The sequence below is a fragment of the Nelumbo lutea genome, chromosome 1, assembly GCF_056320005.1.
Source record: "Nelumbo lutea isolate HS-2025 chromosome 1, American lotus-T2T, whole genome shotgun sequence".
Lineage (NCBI taxonomy): Eukaryota > Viridiplantae > Streptophyta > Magnoliopsida > Proteales > Nelumbonaceae > Nelumbo > Nelumbo lutea.
Genome location: NC_142684.1, coordinates 6,006,276 through 6,023,189, shown reverse-complemented (window position 1 = coordinate 6,023,189; position 16,914 = coordinate 6,006,276). Strand labels below are relative to the sequence as shown.

At 38.9% G+C, this 16,914-nt stretch overlaps 1 protein-coding gene across 2 annotated transcripts; it reads right to left on the bottom strand.

Annotated features, from left to right (window-relative positions):
• Positions 1–563: 563 nt before the first annotated feature.
• LOC148873322 (Signal recognition particle, SRP9/SRP14 subunit) lies at positions 564–16,617 on the bottom strand. 2 transcript variants are annotated; one of them, XM_088960965.1, is made up of 4 exons: positions 16,463–16,617; positions 15,703–15,796; positions 15,471–15,580; positions 564–951 (listed from the first exon to the last, which is right to left on the bottom strand). In XM_088960965.1, the coding sequence occupies exons 1-4, from the start codon at positions 16,463–16,465 to the stop codon at positions 787–789; spliced, it is 372 nt and encodes a 123-aa protein (XP_088817091.1). In that variant the 5' UTR covers positions 16,466–16,617; the 3' UTR covers positions 564–786. The 2 variants fall into 2 exon arrangements, with proteins under 2 accessions (XP_088817091.1, XP_088817093.1); XM_088960967.1 differs by lacking the exon at positions 16,463–16,617 and adding an exon at positions 15,915–16,460.
• Between the last annotated feature and the right edge of the window lie 297 nt (positions 16,618–16,914).

Sequence of the window (16,914 nt, the reverse complement as noted above, 5' to 3'; positions counted from 1 at the left end):
CCAAATAGAAAGACTTCACAGTAAACATTCCATTCCACACACTTTCCACCACAGCCAATCCCTTGAAGAGGATGAAACCTTTGTTGGAGCAAGGCACCTTCAGCGCCGTGAAAATTGGAACCATAGAACTTGAAAAGTTAAACAAAATCGATATAAAGATCACCCTAATCAGACAGTAGAGCACAAAATTATGGTTTCCAGAAATTAAGAATACACTTTAGTGTGTGGGACCTATGAACCTTGGAGTTTAACCATGAACTACTAGAAGCAAGAAATTTTTTGTTTTAGGCTGTATTCTAATATCCTGTAAAAAGAAAAGATTATAAAAGAAGAAAGAGAGTTCTGATTTTCTTCCTAATTTTTCTCTGTTACAATATGCAACATGCTCTTGGGATTGACATACTAAAATTCTTGTCCAAGCTCAGTTGGCCTAGGCTTGATTCCTAGCTGGACCAACCAGGTCAGACAAATTTGCCAGCAAATGGTTGCCTGGATTTTCTTATTTCGTTGCAGAATCTAAACTTTAAGTTATTCGGGGGTAATTTATAAGATGGCAATCCATATTCCATGCAATGAAAAGAAATATATATTCATATGTCTCAATCAAATAGAAAGTCATTTACAAGTTCCTTTTGTTTTCTCTTCCTCACCATTCAAACCAGTCATAAAAGGAAAAAAGACAAAAAATAATAATTATGTTTGTCCCATTTCATGGATAGTAGGTTAGAACCTCTGAAGAAAGAAATCCCAATGAGGTCTAAGGGGTGGAGAATGAATAAACCTGGGTTAACTGGAAGACTTTTTGGGAGGCTTCTTCAAATCTTCTTGTTTCGTTTGCCCATCGCCTGCCTTTTTCTTGTCCCTCCTCTCCCTCTTCTTTAGTGCATTCATGTGTGCCTTCAGAATTGTAGCATATGAAGCTTGAAAGCGGAGATGGTCCTTTGCTGATAGCTTATACTCAAAGGATAACAAAACCAATTTAGATTGGCATTCCATCTAGACATACAAAAACTATAATAGGAAGAGGAAAAAGATATGATACACATATAAAGCCAAATATACATATGACAGTACTCTGAATTTCTAATTAGGAAGCACATGTTTTAAAATATTACCATTGAATATTCTTATACAGTATATTAAAATGTTATTAACTAAATAAGTATCAATATCAATTCCTTCACAGATGGCTTAGCCAGGCAAGGGGTGAATAGGAATCCCCCTTTTTGGGCTTAGTTGTAATTGTTGTTATTTTGTATTGGGTGTATGTTGCCATTTTTGGGGAGTTAAGATATTTCAGCTCCCCTCCTGTGTAACCTTTTTCTTGATTAATTAATGAAAATTACTGTTATTGATCAAAAAAATATAAGTATCAATACAGATAATGGTAGATCAAACAATAAGTAGAACTTGAAATAGTTCAGAACACCATGATAGATAATGAGGTTTAAACCAACTAGTAGAAATTGCTAATGCATCCCAACCATGGACCAGATGGAGCCTACAAAAATAGCCAGGAAAGAAAAATTAGGAAGACAAATGCAACTGTGTAAGATCATCATAACCAAAGCCAATTATCAGGGTAGATATAATGTATGCTGGTTTGCCTTCTAAATATGCTCCAATTTAAGAGTATAATATATAAAATATAAATGAAAAGACAAAATACAGCTGAAATTGAGAAAAAGAATTCTGATCAAGATGGGAGAGGAAATCATCAAGGACCTTTTCCATGTTTTTTTATCATTTTCACTTTTTATGAATGGTTTAAATCCAATGTACCACTTTGACCATGACACTCCACCAATGGGAGCTTGTCTTACATCACCGGTCCCAAGCCCAGATAAAGGAGGGTTCACATCAGGTTGGCAGCCAATACTAAAGCTTTTGTCAAATTCTCATGATCGTGGATCCTAACTTGTCTTTTTGTGCTCATGCTAGGGCGTAGATATGGCATCAAACAGAACATAATGGCAAAACAAGATTCATGTAGCCAACCCCTTGATTCCATAAGTTGGGATAAGACTTGGATGATGATGATGATATACCACTTTGACCATGAAGATCTTTATGATATACCACTTTCCTCTGAAAAATCCTTGCATTCCTTACCTCCCAAATTTTCTAGATAATTGCTATCTTTGTGCACCACCACATTATTTTCCCCCTTCTTCTAGGCGAAGTGAAGAAAGGTTGAATAAACTTACCACATCCGTTGGAGAGCTCCACCTGCATCAAAAAAGAGAAGAGAACCATTCCCAAACGCAAATAGCTAACAGGTAGGCGATTAGTAAATGAAAAGTAGACTGCCCACTTTCCCTAAAAAGGAAATACACATGTGGAGAGAGACACCACTTAGGTCTGAGTCTTCGTAAAACATTGCAAATGTTAATTTTCTGAAGATAAACTTCCCAACACAAAGCCCCGATCTTTGGAGGTAACAGTTTTGATCCAAATTTCTGCTGCTAGAAAAGATGTCAGAAGGGCAAAAAAGCGGTGAGGGACTGAAAAACGGATGAACTAGAGAAAGCACCTGAAGGATTAATTTGTCCAAAATCTATTATCTATTTTTCTAGATTTTTCTAAGCCAGACAGTCAGATTTGGACTCCCCATCCTAAGGGAGTTTTCTCCTGTGCCTCTTTTTTCTCTTCCTTGTGTTCATCCCCCACCCCTCAACCTTGTCCTGTGATTGGTCCAAACCTATTCCTCCCAAGGTTGGGGCTTTGTGTTGGGAAGTCTTTCATGAAAAAATTAACACTATGGATGTCCCGCAAAAAAATACCTCATCTATGTATCTCCCCACACTGGTGTATCCTTTGCAAACCAAACGGAGAAAGTAGTTACCACCTTCTAGTCTCCTGCCCTTTTATTGTAGGTATTGGGGAAAATATTTTTGGTCTTTTTGGTAACAGGTGGAGTGTGCCCCCACAGATTGGTAGTATTTTTGGCCTATGACCTTCAGCCAGCCAAAGAGAAGGGGTAGAGTTATGTGGGAGTGTACTCAGGCTGCATTAATTTGGACAGTATGGGAGGAAAAGAACAAAAGAACTTTCAATGGGACAGAAAGGAATGAGGAGGTAGCGTGGGAATGTGTTGTAAATAGGACTATACATTGGACTAAATCGTTAGACCTTTTCTCAGACTTCTCTCTTGATGATATTTGGTGAAATTGGGAAGCTGTAGCAAGAAGTTCTATTATGAAGAATAAACCAGTTGCAGTCCAGATTCCCCTGGAAGGTTTTATCATGTTAAATTTTGATGGCAGTAGTCTTGAAAACCCAAGGCCGGCTGGCATAGGAGGAGCTTTTAAAAATACTGAAGGGGCACATTCTTGCTGTATTTTCAGGCCTGTTGGAGAAGGGGTTCAATGTATGCTGAGTTCAAAGCAGTCCTGCAAGGGGCACAATTTGCTAGACTTCAATTATGACAGATTGATAATTGAGCGTGACTCTAAATTGGTAGTAGGGTGGCTGAAGGAACCAAAAACAATGTTTTGGAAATATAGGAATTCAATGAAAATATTTCAATGGTTAATTAGAGATATGGCAATTATTCTAAAACGGGAAAGGAGGTCAGGAAATGGGTTATAAAGCCCATTTTATTTATATAAAAATACCTTTTTCAACTCCTAAACTAGGCTATAAAGCCCAATAAAAAGTGGATGTTTATTGATAAAAAAAATAAAAAACAGATATCAAAACATATTCAAAGATGCTTTCAAATCCAACTAACTTGCCCAAGCCTGACCAAGACCAACCCCAAGTTGTGTTGAGTTAGCTCAATTAAGGCTCAACTTGGACCACGACTGAACCTACGGTCTAAATCTTAGAGTTGGACTTGGGTTGACCCTCAACCCAACCCAACCCACCCAAGTTGCATCCTTGCCCACAAACAACACCCCACTTCACCACATGCTCTCTTTTGGTCTTCCGTAGTTCCCAAAGAAAATCCCTCATAATCTTTTCTAAGCTCTTCACTCAGTGTTCTAAAAGGCAGACCTAGGCGCAAAGGTGAGGCACATTTTAGTGTGTCTAGCCCAGGTCCAGGCACATGTATGTATGAAATGCACTTTCCTTTGTGCCTATCCGTGCACTTCATGCTAGTAAGTAGTAACAGATTATGAAGTGAAGATTCACAAATAGAGGAACGAGATGCAGCCTCAATTACAAATAAGATTGACAATTGAACCCAAGAAAGATAATCTTTATGCATCCCTTGCTTAGCTAAGTAGTTTGCCACCCTATTAGCTGATCTCCTTTCCCACTGAATTCTTACAGTCATAGTCATAGTCATCCATTTAAATCTTTTCACTGCCTCTCTATAATTCCATATTACAGTATCCAATTCCTTCAACCACCCAACCATCAGCTTAGAATCCCCTTCATTAGCAATCTGTCAAAGTTCAGCTCTCTTGCAAGCTGTGCTCCCTGCAACATTGCTTGAAATTAAGCATGGATGGAATCCCCCATTCCTGCAAGACCTGAATAAATGATCAATAGATGGCCTTCTGCATTCCTAAAAACACCCCCTATTTGTGAAGGCCCTGGATTACCCAAGTTACTACAATCAAAATTGAGTTTTATAAATCCATCTTCAGGAGATACCCACAATGAAAATGGCTTATCTTCATAATCTGAGTTTTTTGCTACAACTTCCCAATCCCGCCACATATCATCAAAGGAAAAAGGGAAAACAAATCCAAGGTTTTACCTAATGTATCATTAAAATAGCGTCTTCATTTCTTTCCGTATCATTAAAAATTCTAGCATTTCTCTCCTCCCATACCGTCCAAAACAAAGCAGGCAGCTCTAGTACATCTCTACAAGATTCTGCCGCTTTTCTAAGGCCATTCAAAGGTGGTAGGGTCAAATAAGCTTCTAACCTGCAAAGGAAAATTCCACCTACACCCAAACAAAACAAAAAGCCTTTCTCAAAGGCCTACAACAGGGTAAGAGATTAGTAAATGGTCACAGCTCTCACCATTGGCTTTACAAAGAATACAACAGTTGGGGGAAATGCAAAGAAAGGATCTTCCTTTTTGCAAATTGTCCAAAGCATTTAATTTTCTATGAAAGACTTCCCAACAAAGACTTCCAACCTTGGGTGGGATGGGGCCTAGAACAAATGGTTTTAGAAGGGAAGGGCAGAGAGGTGCAATTAGAGCACACCAAAGAGAAAAAGGAAGCACAAGAGAATAAGCCCTTAGGGTGAGGAGTCCAAACCCGATTATCCAGTTTAGCGGGATCTTAAAAAAAAAAAAAAAAAAACAGAATCAAGGGTTTTTAAAAGTAAGGCAACTTGATCAAACTCATGGTCTCTCAAACCAAAGTTCCAACTAATACCAATCAACGGAGAGAAGGAAGCAAATCTTTGGATAGGTTACTTTTTGAACAAGGAGAGGAAAAACAAAGAGGGAAAGAAATCCTTAAAAGGCTTCACTCTATATTTCCTTCTCCCTTGGTAGACATTTGCTTTGTTAACCTCATTCCCTTCACTTTCTTCCCTTCCTCTTCTTTACCAAAACCATCCTCTTCCTTCTCTTTCCCCAAGTAATCCTCATCACCACTTGTACCTTCTTTGATCTCCTCCTTTCCTCTTCCCCTCCCTCTCCTTCCAACCCCTCCCTCTCCTTCACCTGTGAGGATCAAATCAGATCCTTCCTTGATATTTCACCAAACTGTTGCAAATCGTTGCCTACACGCAAAGCCTATGTCTCACTGGACCCTTCAACTACTCCCCCTTTGTTCTCCTTTTCCTTCACTTCCTGAAGATCCTCTATCAAATTGTTATTGACATCCAGACCCACGACCTCCCATCAAGTTCTAATCATAGAAGAACATGATGGACCAGAAAAATCATCTATCATTGCCCCTTCCTTATTGATCATGTGCTCCCTTAAGAACCCATGTGCCTCCTCAATTCTTCACTTACAAATTTTGCGGCAAAGTGAAAAATGGAAGGATTTTTAGAGCAAAGAAGCATATAGATATAATTAGTGGTAGGAGAAATGTGAAAGGCTACAATAAGTGCCCAAAAGAGGTAAAAGAGATATTATCTGATTATCATACATACAAAGAAAAGAGTCAATGAAAGATGACATGGTTAGAGATCAAGAAGGGGGCAGAATTTCAGATTTTGATTGTGTTTAAAATATAATTAAAGATGAAGATGAAATGGGAGATGAGGTGCAAGTGATTGGCAGTGATTGCATTTCCAATGGCTAGTGGAAATGCAAGCTTAGCTTCAGGTTCAAAATGCGGATCAAGTTTTAAACAACCCTCCATAAAAAAGGCAAAATGGGCCTGTGGATAATTTTTTTCCTATTCCTAGCCCAGAATAAGTTGTCAATATGAGAAAAGAGCAAAGAAAAATGAAGCAAATCATCATCAGTGATACGCATAACAAAGAAGGTATAAAGTAGGTATATGCATACGTATTGTTGCCCTAGTGAAATCAATCTTGTTTTATGGTGATTCTCTTCTTTCCGAGAATAGATGATTCTCTGATGGACCTTTCCAAGGTTGGTATTTTTGGAGGTTCTCAGTTTGTGTGGACTTGAATTGGTGTGTTATTGAGATCAACCTGGTTTAGAGGTCTATTGGACTGATTTTAGAGATCGATTGCCGGGTTTTGTCCTTCCTGCTTCTCCAGATTAATGGTACCTTCACTGGAGCACTACAATGACAGTATTGGAGGTGCTATTGACTCTAGGAGTATTTCTATTGGCATTTTTTGGTGTTTGAAATACTTTGAAAAGATATGGAAGCTGCTGGAAGTGATCAGAAGAGTGGTATGGATCCTGAGTTTTGCAAGTGAGTCAGCCATTGAGTTTGCTGATCTGCCTACCCTCTGAACTCTAATTGTCATATTCCTTGTTAGCCATTTAACTTCTTTGAGAAGATCTCTATAGCCCCAGATCACAGAATCTGGATCCCACAACCAACCCACTATCACCTGGGAGTCCCTTCAATAAGCAGATGCTCTATTCCTATCTGGTTTGCGAGCTGGATTCCTTGTACAGTAGCAAGTAATTCGGCCCTTAAAGAATCCTCCACACCCACAGGACCTGAATACAAAGATATAATGCTATTGTCTTTATTTCTCAGAACTCCTATACCTGAAGGTCCAGGGTTACCTCGGCTACTCCCATCAAAGTTCAGCTTAATAAACACCTCCCCAAGTGGCATCCATTCAACCACATCTATTCTTAACCAGCTTCTCCATAACCAAACCAAACCGAAATTTTATATACATATATATAATATGAATATATGATATATAAACATTATATATAATATATCCAAATGGAATTCGCAAAATTATAAATATATAATGAACTCTTTATTTTATAATAAAATAATAAATATAAGTTTTGAGTTTTAATTTTTAGGGGAGTTATTTGGGCCTTCTAATTGGGTTAAGCCCAAAAGAACCATAGAATGGTCCAAAGTCCCCAACCCGTATTAGAAACCGCACTAAACCATAAAAAACGGTTTGGTTTGGTTTCCATACCAAAACAGTTTGGTTCGGTTTAGAAATTTCTCAAACCATAATTTACTGGTTTGATCTCAGATCTTCTCCATACTGCACCAAACCAGACCGTGAACACCCCTATTGACCATAGGTCATCGAAAGAGTATGCATCAAAGAGGTTTAAAGTTTTCAGCCACTGATTTTCCCTTGTCAAAATACATTATTTTTCCAAAAAACTCATTTCTTTTTCACAAAAAAAAAAAATGTTCCTTTCTTCCCAAACAGTCCACAACAAAACTGCTCTTACGCACTCCCACACAATTCTCCCTCTCTTTGTGTGCCATTCAAAAGTAGACAGACTAAACAGCAGGCTAATATCGGATGGCAGGTTCCACCTACACTCAAACAACATAAAACTCCAATTACATAAAGCTGCAGCAAAGGAGAAAGAGATCTGTAAGTGGTGACAGTCCCCATTCTGAGCTTTACAAAGAACACCAATCAGGGGATAAGCACCATTTTGGTCTCCACTTTTGCAGGTTTTCAAAGGTATTAATCTTACCATAATAAACTTCCCAACAAAAAACAGCAACCTTTGGGGGAATGGGTCTAGTCCAGAATTCTTTAACTGGGAAGTTCTGGGGTGCAGAAGTGGAGCAGAGGGATTTGAAGAAAGAAGACCAGGTGAAAATGCCTTTGGGTTAGGGGTCCAAATTCTTGTGTCAAGTTTGAGAGGATCTAGACTAACAGACTCAAGTAAAGACAACAGCTCTGAAACACAAGCACTTTCATCATCATGTAACCCTCTTTGGAAACCAAAATCCCAAGTTAAGGCCGAAGAAGAAGCTAGGGAGGAAATAACATTGCAAACCGGCTCTTTCTTATAAAGGGAAAGAGAGTAAAAAGAGGGAAAAAGGTCTTTAAGATGTTGGTTGCCTACCCAAATGTCTTCCCAAAAAAGAACACTATTTCCAAAATTAACATCATACCTGACCATATTGAGGAATTGGGGAAGGATTCATTATATAGCCTTCCAAAGTGTTGCGAGAGTCGCTCATCGAGATACCCCGACATCCCAACCGTTCCGCGGACATCCATGAATACTAGTCACCACCTTGTGCCACAACCTCTCTCTCTCCAACGGCCATCCCCAAAGCCACTTCCCTAGTAGAGCTTCATTCCTAAGAACTAGGTTACCTAATCCTAATCCCCCTTCTTCCTTAGTTTTGTTGACTACCTACCACTTAATTAGATGATCCTTCCTCACTTCCCCTGGCTCCCACAAGAAATCCCTCATCACCTTTTCTAGCTTCTTCCCTTGAGGGTATCTTGAACACTAAGAGAAAGTAACCCAAAACACTAGCAAGTGCCGCCCTAATCAAGGTCACTCTACCCCCTAATGAAATGTAACTTTTCTTCCAAGTTGCCAACCTTTTTTGGGTTTGCTCCTAATAGAAGACCCAAGTAGGTTAAAGGCCAATCACACAAAACACTCTAGACAACCTGCTACAGACTCTATCTCCCAAACCTCCAAATTGATTCCAACCACACAACTTTTGTCAAAGTTAATTGTCAAGTTTGAAGCAAACTCAAAGGATTTAGTAAGCCTTGACAGTGTGGCCGGCCAGAAATAAGAGAAACAGAAGAGAAGAGAAGAAGAGAGAAGGGAGAAGACAAGAGAAGAGATTGGCAATAGAACAGTGCTGGTGGTGCCAGCTTTTATTTTATTATATAGGGCGGCAGAAATAAGAAGGGAAAAGACCATTGTGCCCCTGCTGTAAGTGAGTACAATAACAAACATAACAGAAATAAAAACGCTTTTCCTAGCCAAACAGACCCTAACACAAATAACTAAATTATTTCAACAGTAAGATCTTTTAGGTTTCTCACTCTCCCTAAAGTCTCTCCCTTCACAAAAAAGAAATGATAATATCATCAGCAAACCGAAGATAAGTCACAGGGACATTACTCCTGTCTATCTTCCAACCACTTATCAATCCTTCCTTGGCCCTCCACATGCTAGAAAAAAAAAAATCATTGACCCCTCCATTAACTAGAACTAAAAAATGACAAGTTATGTATCCATTCACCCACTTGCACCATCTATCCCCAAATCCACATTTTCTTAACACTTCTAATAGAAAATTCCAATCCACCAAGTCGTAGGCCTTCTCAGTATCCAACTTACAAATGAAACCTTGATTGCCTGATCTCCTCATTTCCTCCACACATTCATTTGCTATAAGGATTTGATCTATAATATGCCTATCTTGTACAAAGGCTCCTTGGGCTTGAGCAATGAGAGAGGAAAGGACCTTTTTAATCCTCAATGAAAGCACTTTTGCCACAATCTTATAGATGCTAGTCAATATCCAACTTACAAATGAAACCTTGATTGCCTAATCTCCTCATTTCCTCCACACATTTTGCTATAAGGATCTTATCTATAATCTGCCTATACAAAGGCTCCTTGGGCTTGAGCAATGGGAGAGGAAAGGACCTTTTTAATCCTTAATGAAAGCACTTTTGTGGTTTTGCCATAATCTTATAGATGCTAGTCACCAAACCAATCAGCCGGAAATCTTTAGGGTGTTTGGCATCTAATCTCTTCGGGATGAGAGCTAAGAGTGTGGCATTAACTCGATGACTAATCACATGATTGTTTTCAAACTCCCTAAACACCTCAAACAAGTCTTCTTTAATAGTGTCTCAACACTCTTGATAGAAAGCCATAGTAAAACCATTTGGTCCAAGAGCCTTTGATCTGTCCATAGAGAAGACAACTTGTCTTATCTCCTCCTCCTCCTCTTCAAAGTTTCTTTCCAACCAACCCGCCTCAACGGCTGATAGACTTGGCCAATCCAGATCTTCTGCTCTCACCCACCTCTCCAAGGGCCTACTCAAAATGGATTTGAAGTGAGTTGCAGCATATATCCTCTTAGGACTCAATTTCCACTCCTCCAACCTAACTTTGGTAACAAAATTTTTTCTCCTTCTCCCACTGGTCATAGCATGAAAAAACTTGGTATTCCCATCCCCTTCTTTGATCCATTTGTGCCTAGGTTTTTTACCTCCAAGATATCTCCCCCCTCAAATAGGACCTCTTCCAAATCTTTCTTCACATTCCATCTCAATTCTCTTTCTTGTGCACTCATGGTCCTTTGATGCTCATTTGAATCTAAATCCTCAATTTGGAATGGCAACCTGACTTTTAGCCCTTCCAATCTACCAAATCCCTCCCTATTCCAATCTTTTATTTAGGATCTCAAACTTTTTAATTTCTTATGAAATCTAACCCCTTTCCACTTCGCTCCCCTAATCTCTTCTCTCAACCATTCCTCAAATTTATGCACAAAGTTCAGGTGTGTCAACCACATGTTCTCAAACCTAAAAGGTTTAGGTCCAAGCCAAAGGGTCTCTTGGCCTAGCTCTATGGGATAGTGATCTGAGGTAACTCTACGCAGAGCTTTAGCCACCAAACCCCTCCAGTGTGCTTCCCAACTTTCATTGAAAAGGAATCCATCTAGTTTTAAACAAGATGGATTCTCCTAGAAATTGGACCAAGTAAATTTGGCTTGTAGCATAGGGAACTCTTTCGAATTACAACTATTGATAAATTCATTGAACCTCCACATACTAGTTGTGATAGATTGTTGGGCATTATTTGACTCATTTAGAAACCTTGTTACATTGAAGTCTCCACCCAAGCACCAAGGGCCTTTCCATAATCCTTGAATTCCATAGAGCTCTTCCCACAGTTCATTTCGCTCTCTGTAATTATCTGGCCCATACACATTGGTTAACACCCATGTGAAACCATCCTCCACCATCCTGGACTTGAGGATACAGAAAAGTTACCTATCATCTCCTCTAATGTTCTACCACATCTTCTCTCCAAAAGTAATTATACCCCTAGAAGCTCCCCAAGAGGGAGTTGACACCAACTCACTCTTGTTTTCCACATGCTTCTAACCCATCTTCAATCTAGATCTATTAGTTTGGTTTCCTGTATCAATACAATGCCAAACCTTTCCTTCCTCAACAATTCCTTTATCAGCCTTCTTTTCCTTGCACTTCCTAGACCCCTCACATTCCAGCTAATGATCTTCATCAACTCAGTTATAAAATGAGACCCTCCACAACCCTCTTTCCTTCACATTGGAGTCTTCCTCCTCTCCCCTCTTTCCACTAAATTCAAAGTCCCCTTCCATGTCTGAAATTAGTCTTTCCACTTCGGACCTTTTCTTTTTCTTTTTGCTTTTGTTAATTGTCTCTTTTCCTGGCATCTTAGATTTACCTCTTCCTTTCTTCTCACAACAATTGCTCCCTAGGGGTTCTGGTTTTTTGGTGTTTCCTCCAACAATTCTTCTATCTGTTTATATTCTTCCAACAAAACATAGATTTGCTCCCAAATTCTCTCCACATCTCCACCTGTCTTTTTTTCTAACAATGAAACTTCTTCCTCTGTTTCAAACCTCACCCTTTCAACTTCTACTCCCTCACCTCCGGCTGTTCTCTCTAGTTATGATGCCAGGATACCTGTTTCAAGCACAAAACCTAGACTAGTAACAAAACCCGAATGGACAAACATACTTGGCCTAGCAAGAGATGAATGGTCAACAAGTTGTGTTGGGATATCATTAACAGAATTTTGACTAGAGATCCTTCCCTCTTTCTGATTTGGTTGTTGAGATAAACTTGGTTCAATCAAAACCTTTTCAATCCCTACAGCTGAAGAAAGCTTTGGTGCATTTTCCTTTCTGAGTGCTTTCTTGTAAACCTTTAGAGTATAATCCTGCCCTTCCAAACCGAACATCGTTAAATGCCAGTTTTCTAGAAAGGATTTGTTTGCAAGAAGAGTTGTACCCTGACCATTCTCTATAGCTACTGCTAAGTTCCCATCATCCTTGTGTGGTGCATCGGTTGTTCGAGTTTTAACTTTTCAGCCTTATCTTCCACTTTACTCCGCTCCTCCCCTTTTCCACATCCTTCCAAAACACATATTTCCTCATTTGGGAACAGAACAACAATGTTTAAACTTTCTTCCTCCCACAAATCCTTCGAATCTTGCAGATTTAAGCTTCCTATACTGATCGTGCTGTCTATATCTGAATCTGAGTCACCTTCAGCTTCAGTTGGCAGATCTGCTCCACAGTTTTCAAGGTCGCTTCATCGAACTGATCTTGGATTGTGCCGGTCTTTGGAGAGTCACGACAGTGTCTTCAAGGGAACCCACTATAACAACCCTAATTTCTGGTTCAATTTCTTTGTAGCGATGGAAGAGCACAATGGGGACGATTAGATTTGTCTAACATCGATCCTTCCTCGGTCACATCTTCTTAAAGATGCATGTGATAACTTAAAATATGGGCCAGCTTCCTTCATCCCATTAAGAGACTTTCCTGTTTGAGAGGGCTCAATTGAAATAATAGGCCCAGCCCCACTTAATTGCTCAGTCACGTGATTTTTTAAGGAACCGCCCCCCTCAGCTCAACTCTCTCAAGAGCCAGTTTGGTTTCCTTATCCAATCTGGGTTTTTCTTTTAAAACTAACTGGTCCAGCTCATTCAAAATTTTGGCACCAGAGACTAGCACCTGAGTAAAAGATCTTTTTACTGTCAGGCCCTTGCCTTGTGTCCCACGTATTTGACCTTCCTTACTGCCCATATCTTTTGAGTAGCCGATGTTTTGCTTGCCTATTATAGTGCAACTTTCCATCTTCTGATTCTCCAATCCTAGCCATCCATGTAGGGCTTGTTCTTCCACTGTACATCTTCTTCCTATCTAGCCTCTGACCATAGAGAAGCTTCAATGGAAGAAGCTAATCACACCTGTAATGGCAGTCCTTCAACCTGAAGAGTGACCTTCCTACGTATCTCCTCTAGTTTGACTCCATCTAACAGCAAAGCAGCAAATCTCAAATCTCCCCAAAATTCCCCCACCAAACGAGCTCCACACAACAAAGCAAAGGAGATTGAAGACTGCTACTTCATGTTTCCAAAGATGGAACGGCAACCCAATCACCCTGACTATCACTTCATCTTCAATGGAAAAAGTTTTTGAATTAGAAGAGGAAGACTGGAAGACCATCTGTACACAGTGAAGATCTCCTTGCCCTCTTCAATGCTTAGAGCCTCAACATCCCACATGTTTTCAAGAGGATCTAGCACTGCCTTCATTTTATCGAAGGGGGTTAATATGACTGTTTTCCTTAGTCCCAACTTACTAATCAACATGTCTGCAATCCTCCTCCAATCTATAATCAGATTCTTTGCTTCAACCACTAACATATTGTTCCAGTGATTTTTGCTGAAATGTGTTTTCAGTATTGGATTACTCTTACTGTTTGCCATGGCTAGAAAACCCTGGTTGGGAGTCTCCCCCTCCATCACTGATGACTTCCCCCCATAAAGACCCTTATCTACTTCTGCAGCTTCCACCATCTCCTTCATCTCTGGGTTCCTTTGATCTATAAAGCCAGTCAAGATCTCAGTCACTCCTCGCCATCCTTGACTATTTTCCCCTGCAGGGAAACAGACCATTTGTTTCCTTCCTTTGTCAAAGAACTCTGAAAGAGATACGAATGAACCTTTAGCATTCTGTTTACTTTCCACAGCATACCTTCTGCCCGATTTTGTGTTATTTTCCTTCCAGCATATCTGTTTTCCTTTTGTTGCTGCTTCGTGCAAAAAATCCTTCAACCGTTCTATTTACTCTAAGCCTTCCACTAGAACTGTGGCCTTCTTCACCTCCCTTATCTTCAAGCTGTAGTGCCCCTTGATTCTTAGTTCTTTGAAGATAAAGTCTTTAGCCTCCACTTTCAAGGATTTCCTCCACCTTGTTGCCTCCACAAAACCCTCCATCTCTCCAGCAAGTGATCTGTTTCTTTTACCACCAGTTTTAGCCCTTTAACTACCACATTACACCAGTTCCCAAAATACTCCTGATAAATATACTACTTTGATGGGTTTGTGCAATTCTCTTGGAGTGGCTATTCTCCCTCAGGAAAACCATTCATAGCATTGTTAGTGCTGCATTTAAACTTGCTTCTGTATGATATCCATAGAGAATGTAACCTGAAAAGAATGTCAAAGAATTGATCCCTTTTCTGGGAATGCAGTCCCCCCCCCCAACACCCAACCTCAGCAGTTTTTCACAAAAGAAAAGAAAAGAAAAGAAAATTCAGCAATTGACACATTATCTGCTATCTTAGCAGGAGAAACTTTCAGTTTTACAAAATATTTAGATCCATTTTTCTCTTATAAGAAGACTGCAACGAATGGTGGAATGATGGAAAGGTAATCCTACCAAAAAAAGATGGGGGAGTTTTAGTAATTGCAGAATTATTAGAGATGTAACCTTTCCAAACAAAAGTCTTATGGACTTGTATTTTTTTATTTTCTTTCATTAATGTTTGACAATTTTTGGTGAAATAAGCCAAAACTTCATTGAAGTTCATTAACTTTGAATAAAAGTTGAAAAGACCAAAAATTTAGGATTTCAATTGTACTTAGCCAAAAAGCAACCAAAATGTCCTGAAGTTTCGGTAAAATTAAAAACCATAATTCTTCTCATGGAAAACCCTATATATACTACATACGCTTTAGCTTGCTCCAAAAGAAATTACTAACCTGCTCAAAATGCAAACCAAAATCTAATTTTAAAATAAGCCTTAGAATTTTGCTTAAATGACCATTAAACCATTCAACCCCTCCAATTTAGATTAAAAAGTTTCGATCTCCCCAAACTCCCCAATAACTTGTGACAAGTGACAACAATTTTTTGAAAGTGCTCAGCTGGACCATGGTAAAATATATGGTTTGTGCACATGGTTCTTTGCAATATTAACAAATTATTAAATGCTAAATATAGTTTATTTAATCATTGAATGGTAAACATGAGAATAGGAGTGTGCTCAACGTTAAAACAAAATAACTGCAGACAAAGTGATAAAAGAAATAAAAGAAAATAGAAAAAGGAACAGACAGAAACTATACCACAGTGGAGATGGTCTTTTTGCCATCAGTAGCTCGAACAAGGCATCGATATTCAATTGTTTCACCCGCACTTGTCATTTTATTCCTCTTTGCCTTAGACTTCATGGATGCTAATAGACACAAATACGAGTTGGAATTAAACAACAAAAGACAAGTGCATTTCGCTTATCTAACATAAGGGGAAAATTCAAATAAGGATGAGGAATAGACACATCGTGTAGAATATACTTACAGCGTTTCAAGGTGACCCAGACAGAGCCACGCTCTGTGGTACGCTCATACATGCTTGTGAGCTCATTAAGAAACGGGTCCGGCTGCAGAAGCACCTAACAAAATCAACAGAAAAAACATGCAAAATACACTAAAGTTCAGTGATCCTAAAAATATTCAAGCTCAACCAAATATAATCGAATAAATTCTTAGAGGGAAAAAGAAGATGGTTACTGTGCTTATATAGACTTGATTAAGAGAAATAACAACTATAGAAGGAAATCGAAGGCCTCCACTCCCAAAAGCGAAGCAAAAAAGGGAGGAAGAAGGGGATCATTTGTTTGCTTCAACTTTGATTGGGTTGCAAGTTCTCTTCCAAATCAAACTATGGAACATTAAAAGCACAAAAAAAAAAAAAGCTGACCAAAGAATGACACAAATTTCTCCACATAAAAGCACAAACGAAATACTGGCATCAATTTAATGCGCTAGAACATGAACAATACAAAAAACAGCAAGAACTCGTTATCACAGCAATCTTCAAATTCTTAAAGCTTGAGAGCAAGTAACAATGACGAAACCCTGAGCATTTTTTTTTCAGATAAATCTCGGATTGGAATTCAAAACAAATAAACTCCAATGATCGACCATGGGTAAAATCGAAAATCACGAATACCCCACGAAAATAGAAACCCAAAACAATACGATCGGACTCGACTGGTAGCTTAGGAAAAAGGGAAACGGAAACAAGAGATTTTTCAGATAGGAGCATGGAAATTTACCATGGCGAAGGCGAACAGTGAAGTCTCTCTCTCTCTCTCTCTCGTGCTGACTTGTTTGAGACCTTACGGAGCTTAAAGTAGGGGTGGCAAATGGTTGGGTTGGGCTAGGGAACCCACCATATTGACCCGCTAACCCATTTGCCACTCTGACCCTCACTCATCCTCATTTGACCCTCTAATTTAAAGTAGGTTTTTTTTTATTTTTTCTATCTTAATTGCATAAAAACATAGAATAAACGAATATAAAAAGTTTCAATTTTTCAAATAAAAAGTAAAAATCTATAAAAACACAGAAAATGGTAAATGATATATATTTCATGTAAAACACTAGAAATTGTAAAAAATACAAGAAATTATAAAAATTTGCAAAAAAATTACAGAAAAATGTAAATACACACATATATATTTCAACTAAAAGGATATGAAAAACATAAAATTTTCAAAAATATTTT

Bases quoted from the DNA above. Each gene is read 5' to 3' on its own strand.
- LOC148873322 (XM_088960965.1), bottom strand. The intron at 15,581-15,702 runs GTAAGTATATTC...TGTGTCTATTAG, and splicing joins CTGGGTCACCTTGAAACGCT to CATCCATGAAGTCTAAGGCA. The intron at 952-15,470 runs GTATAGTTTCTG...TTTGAGTATAAG, and splicing joins AAAAGACCATCTCCACTGTG to CTATCAGCAAAGGACCATCT.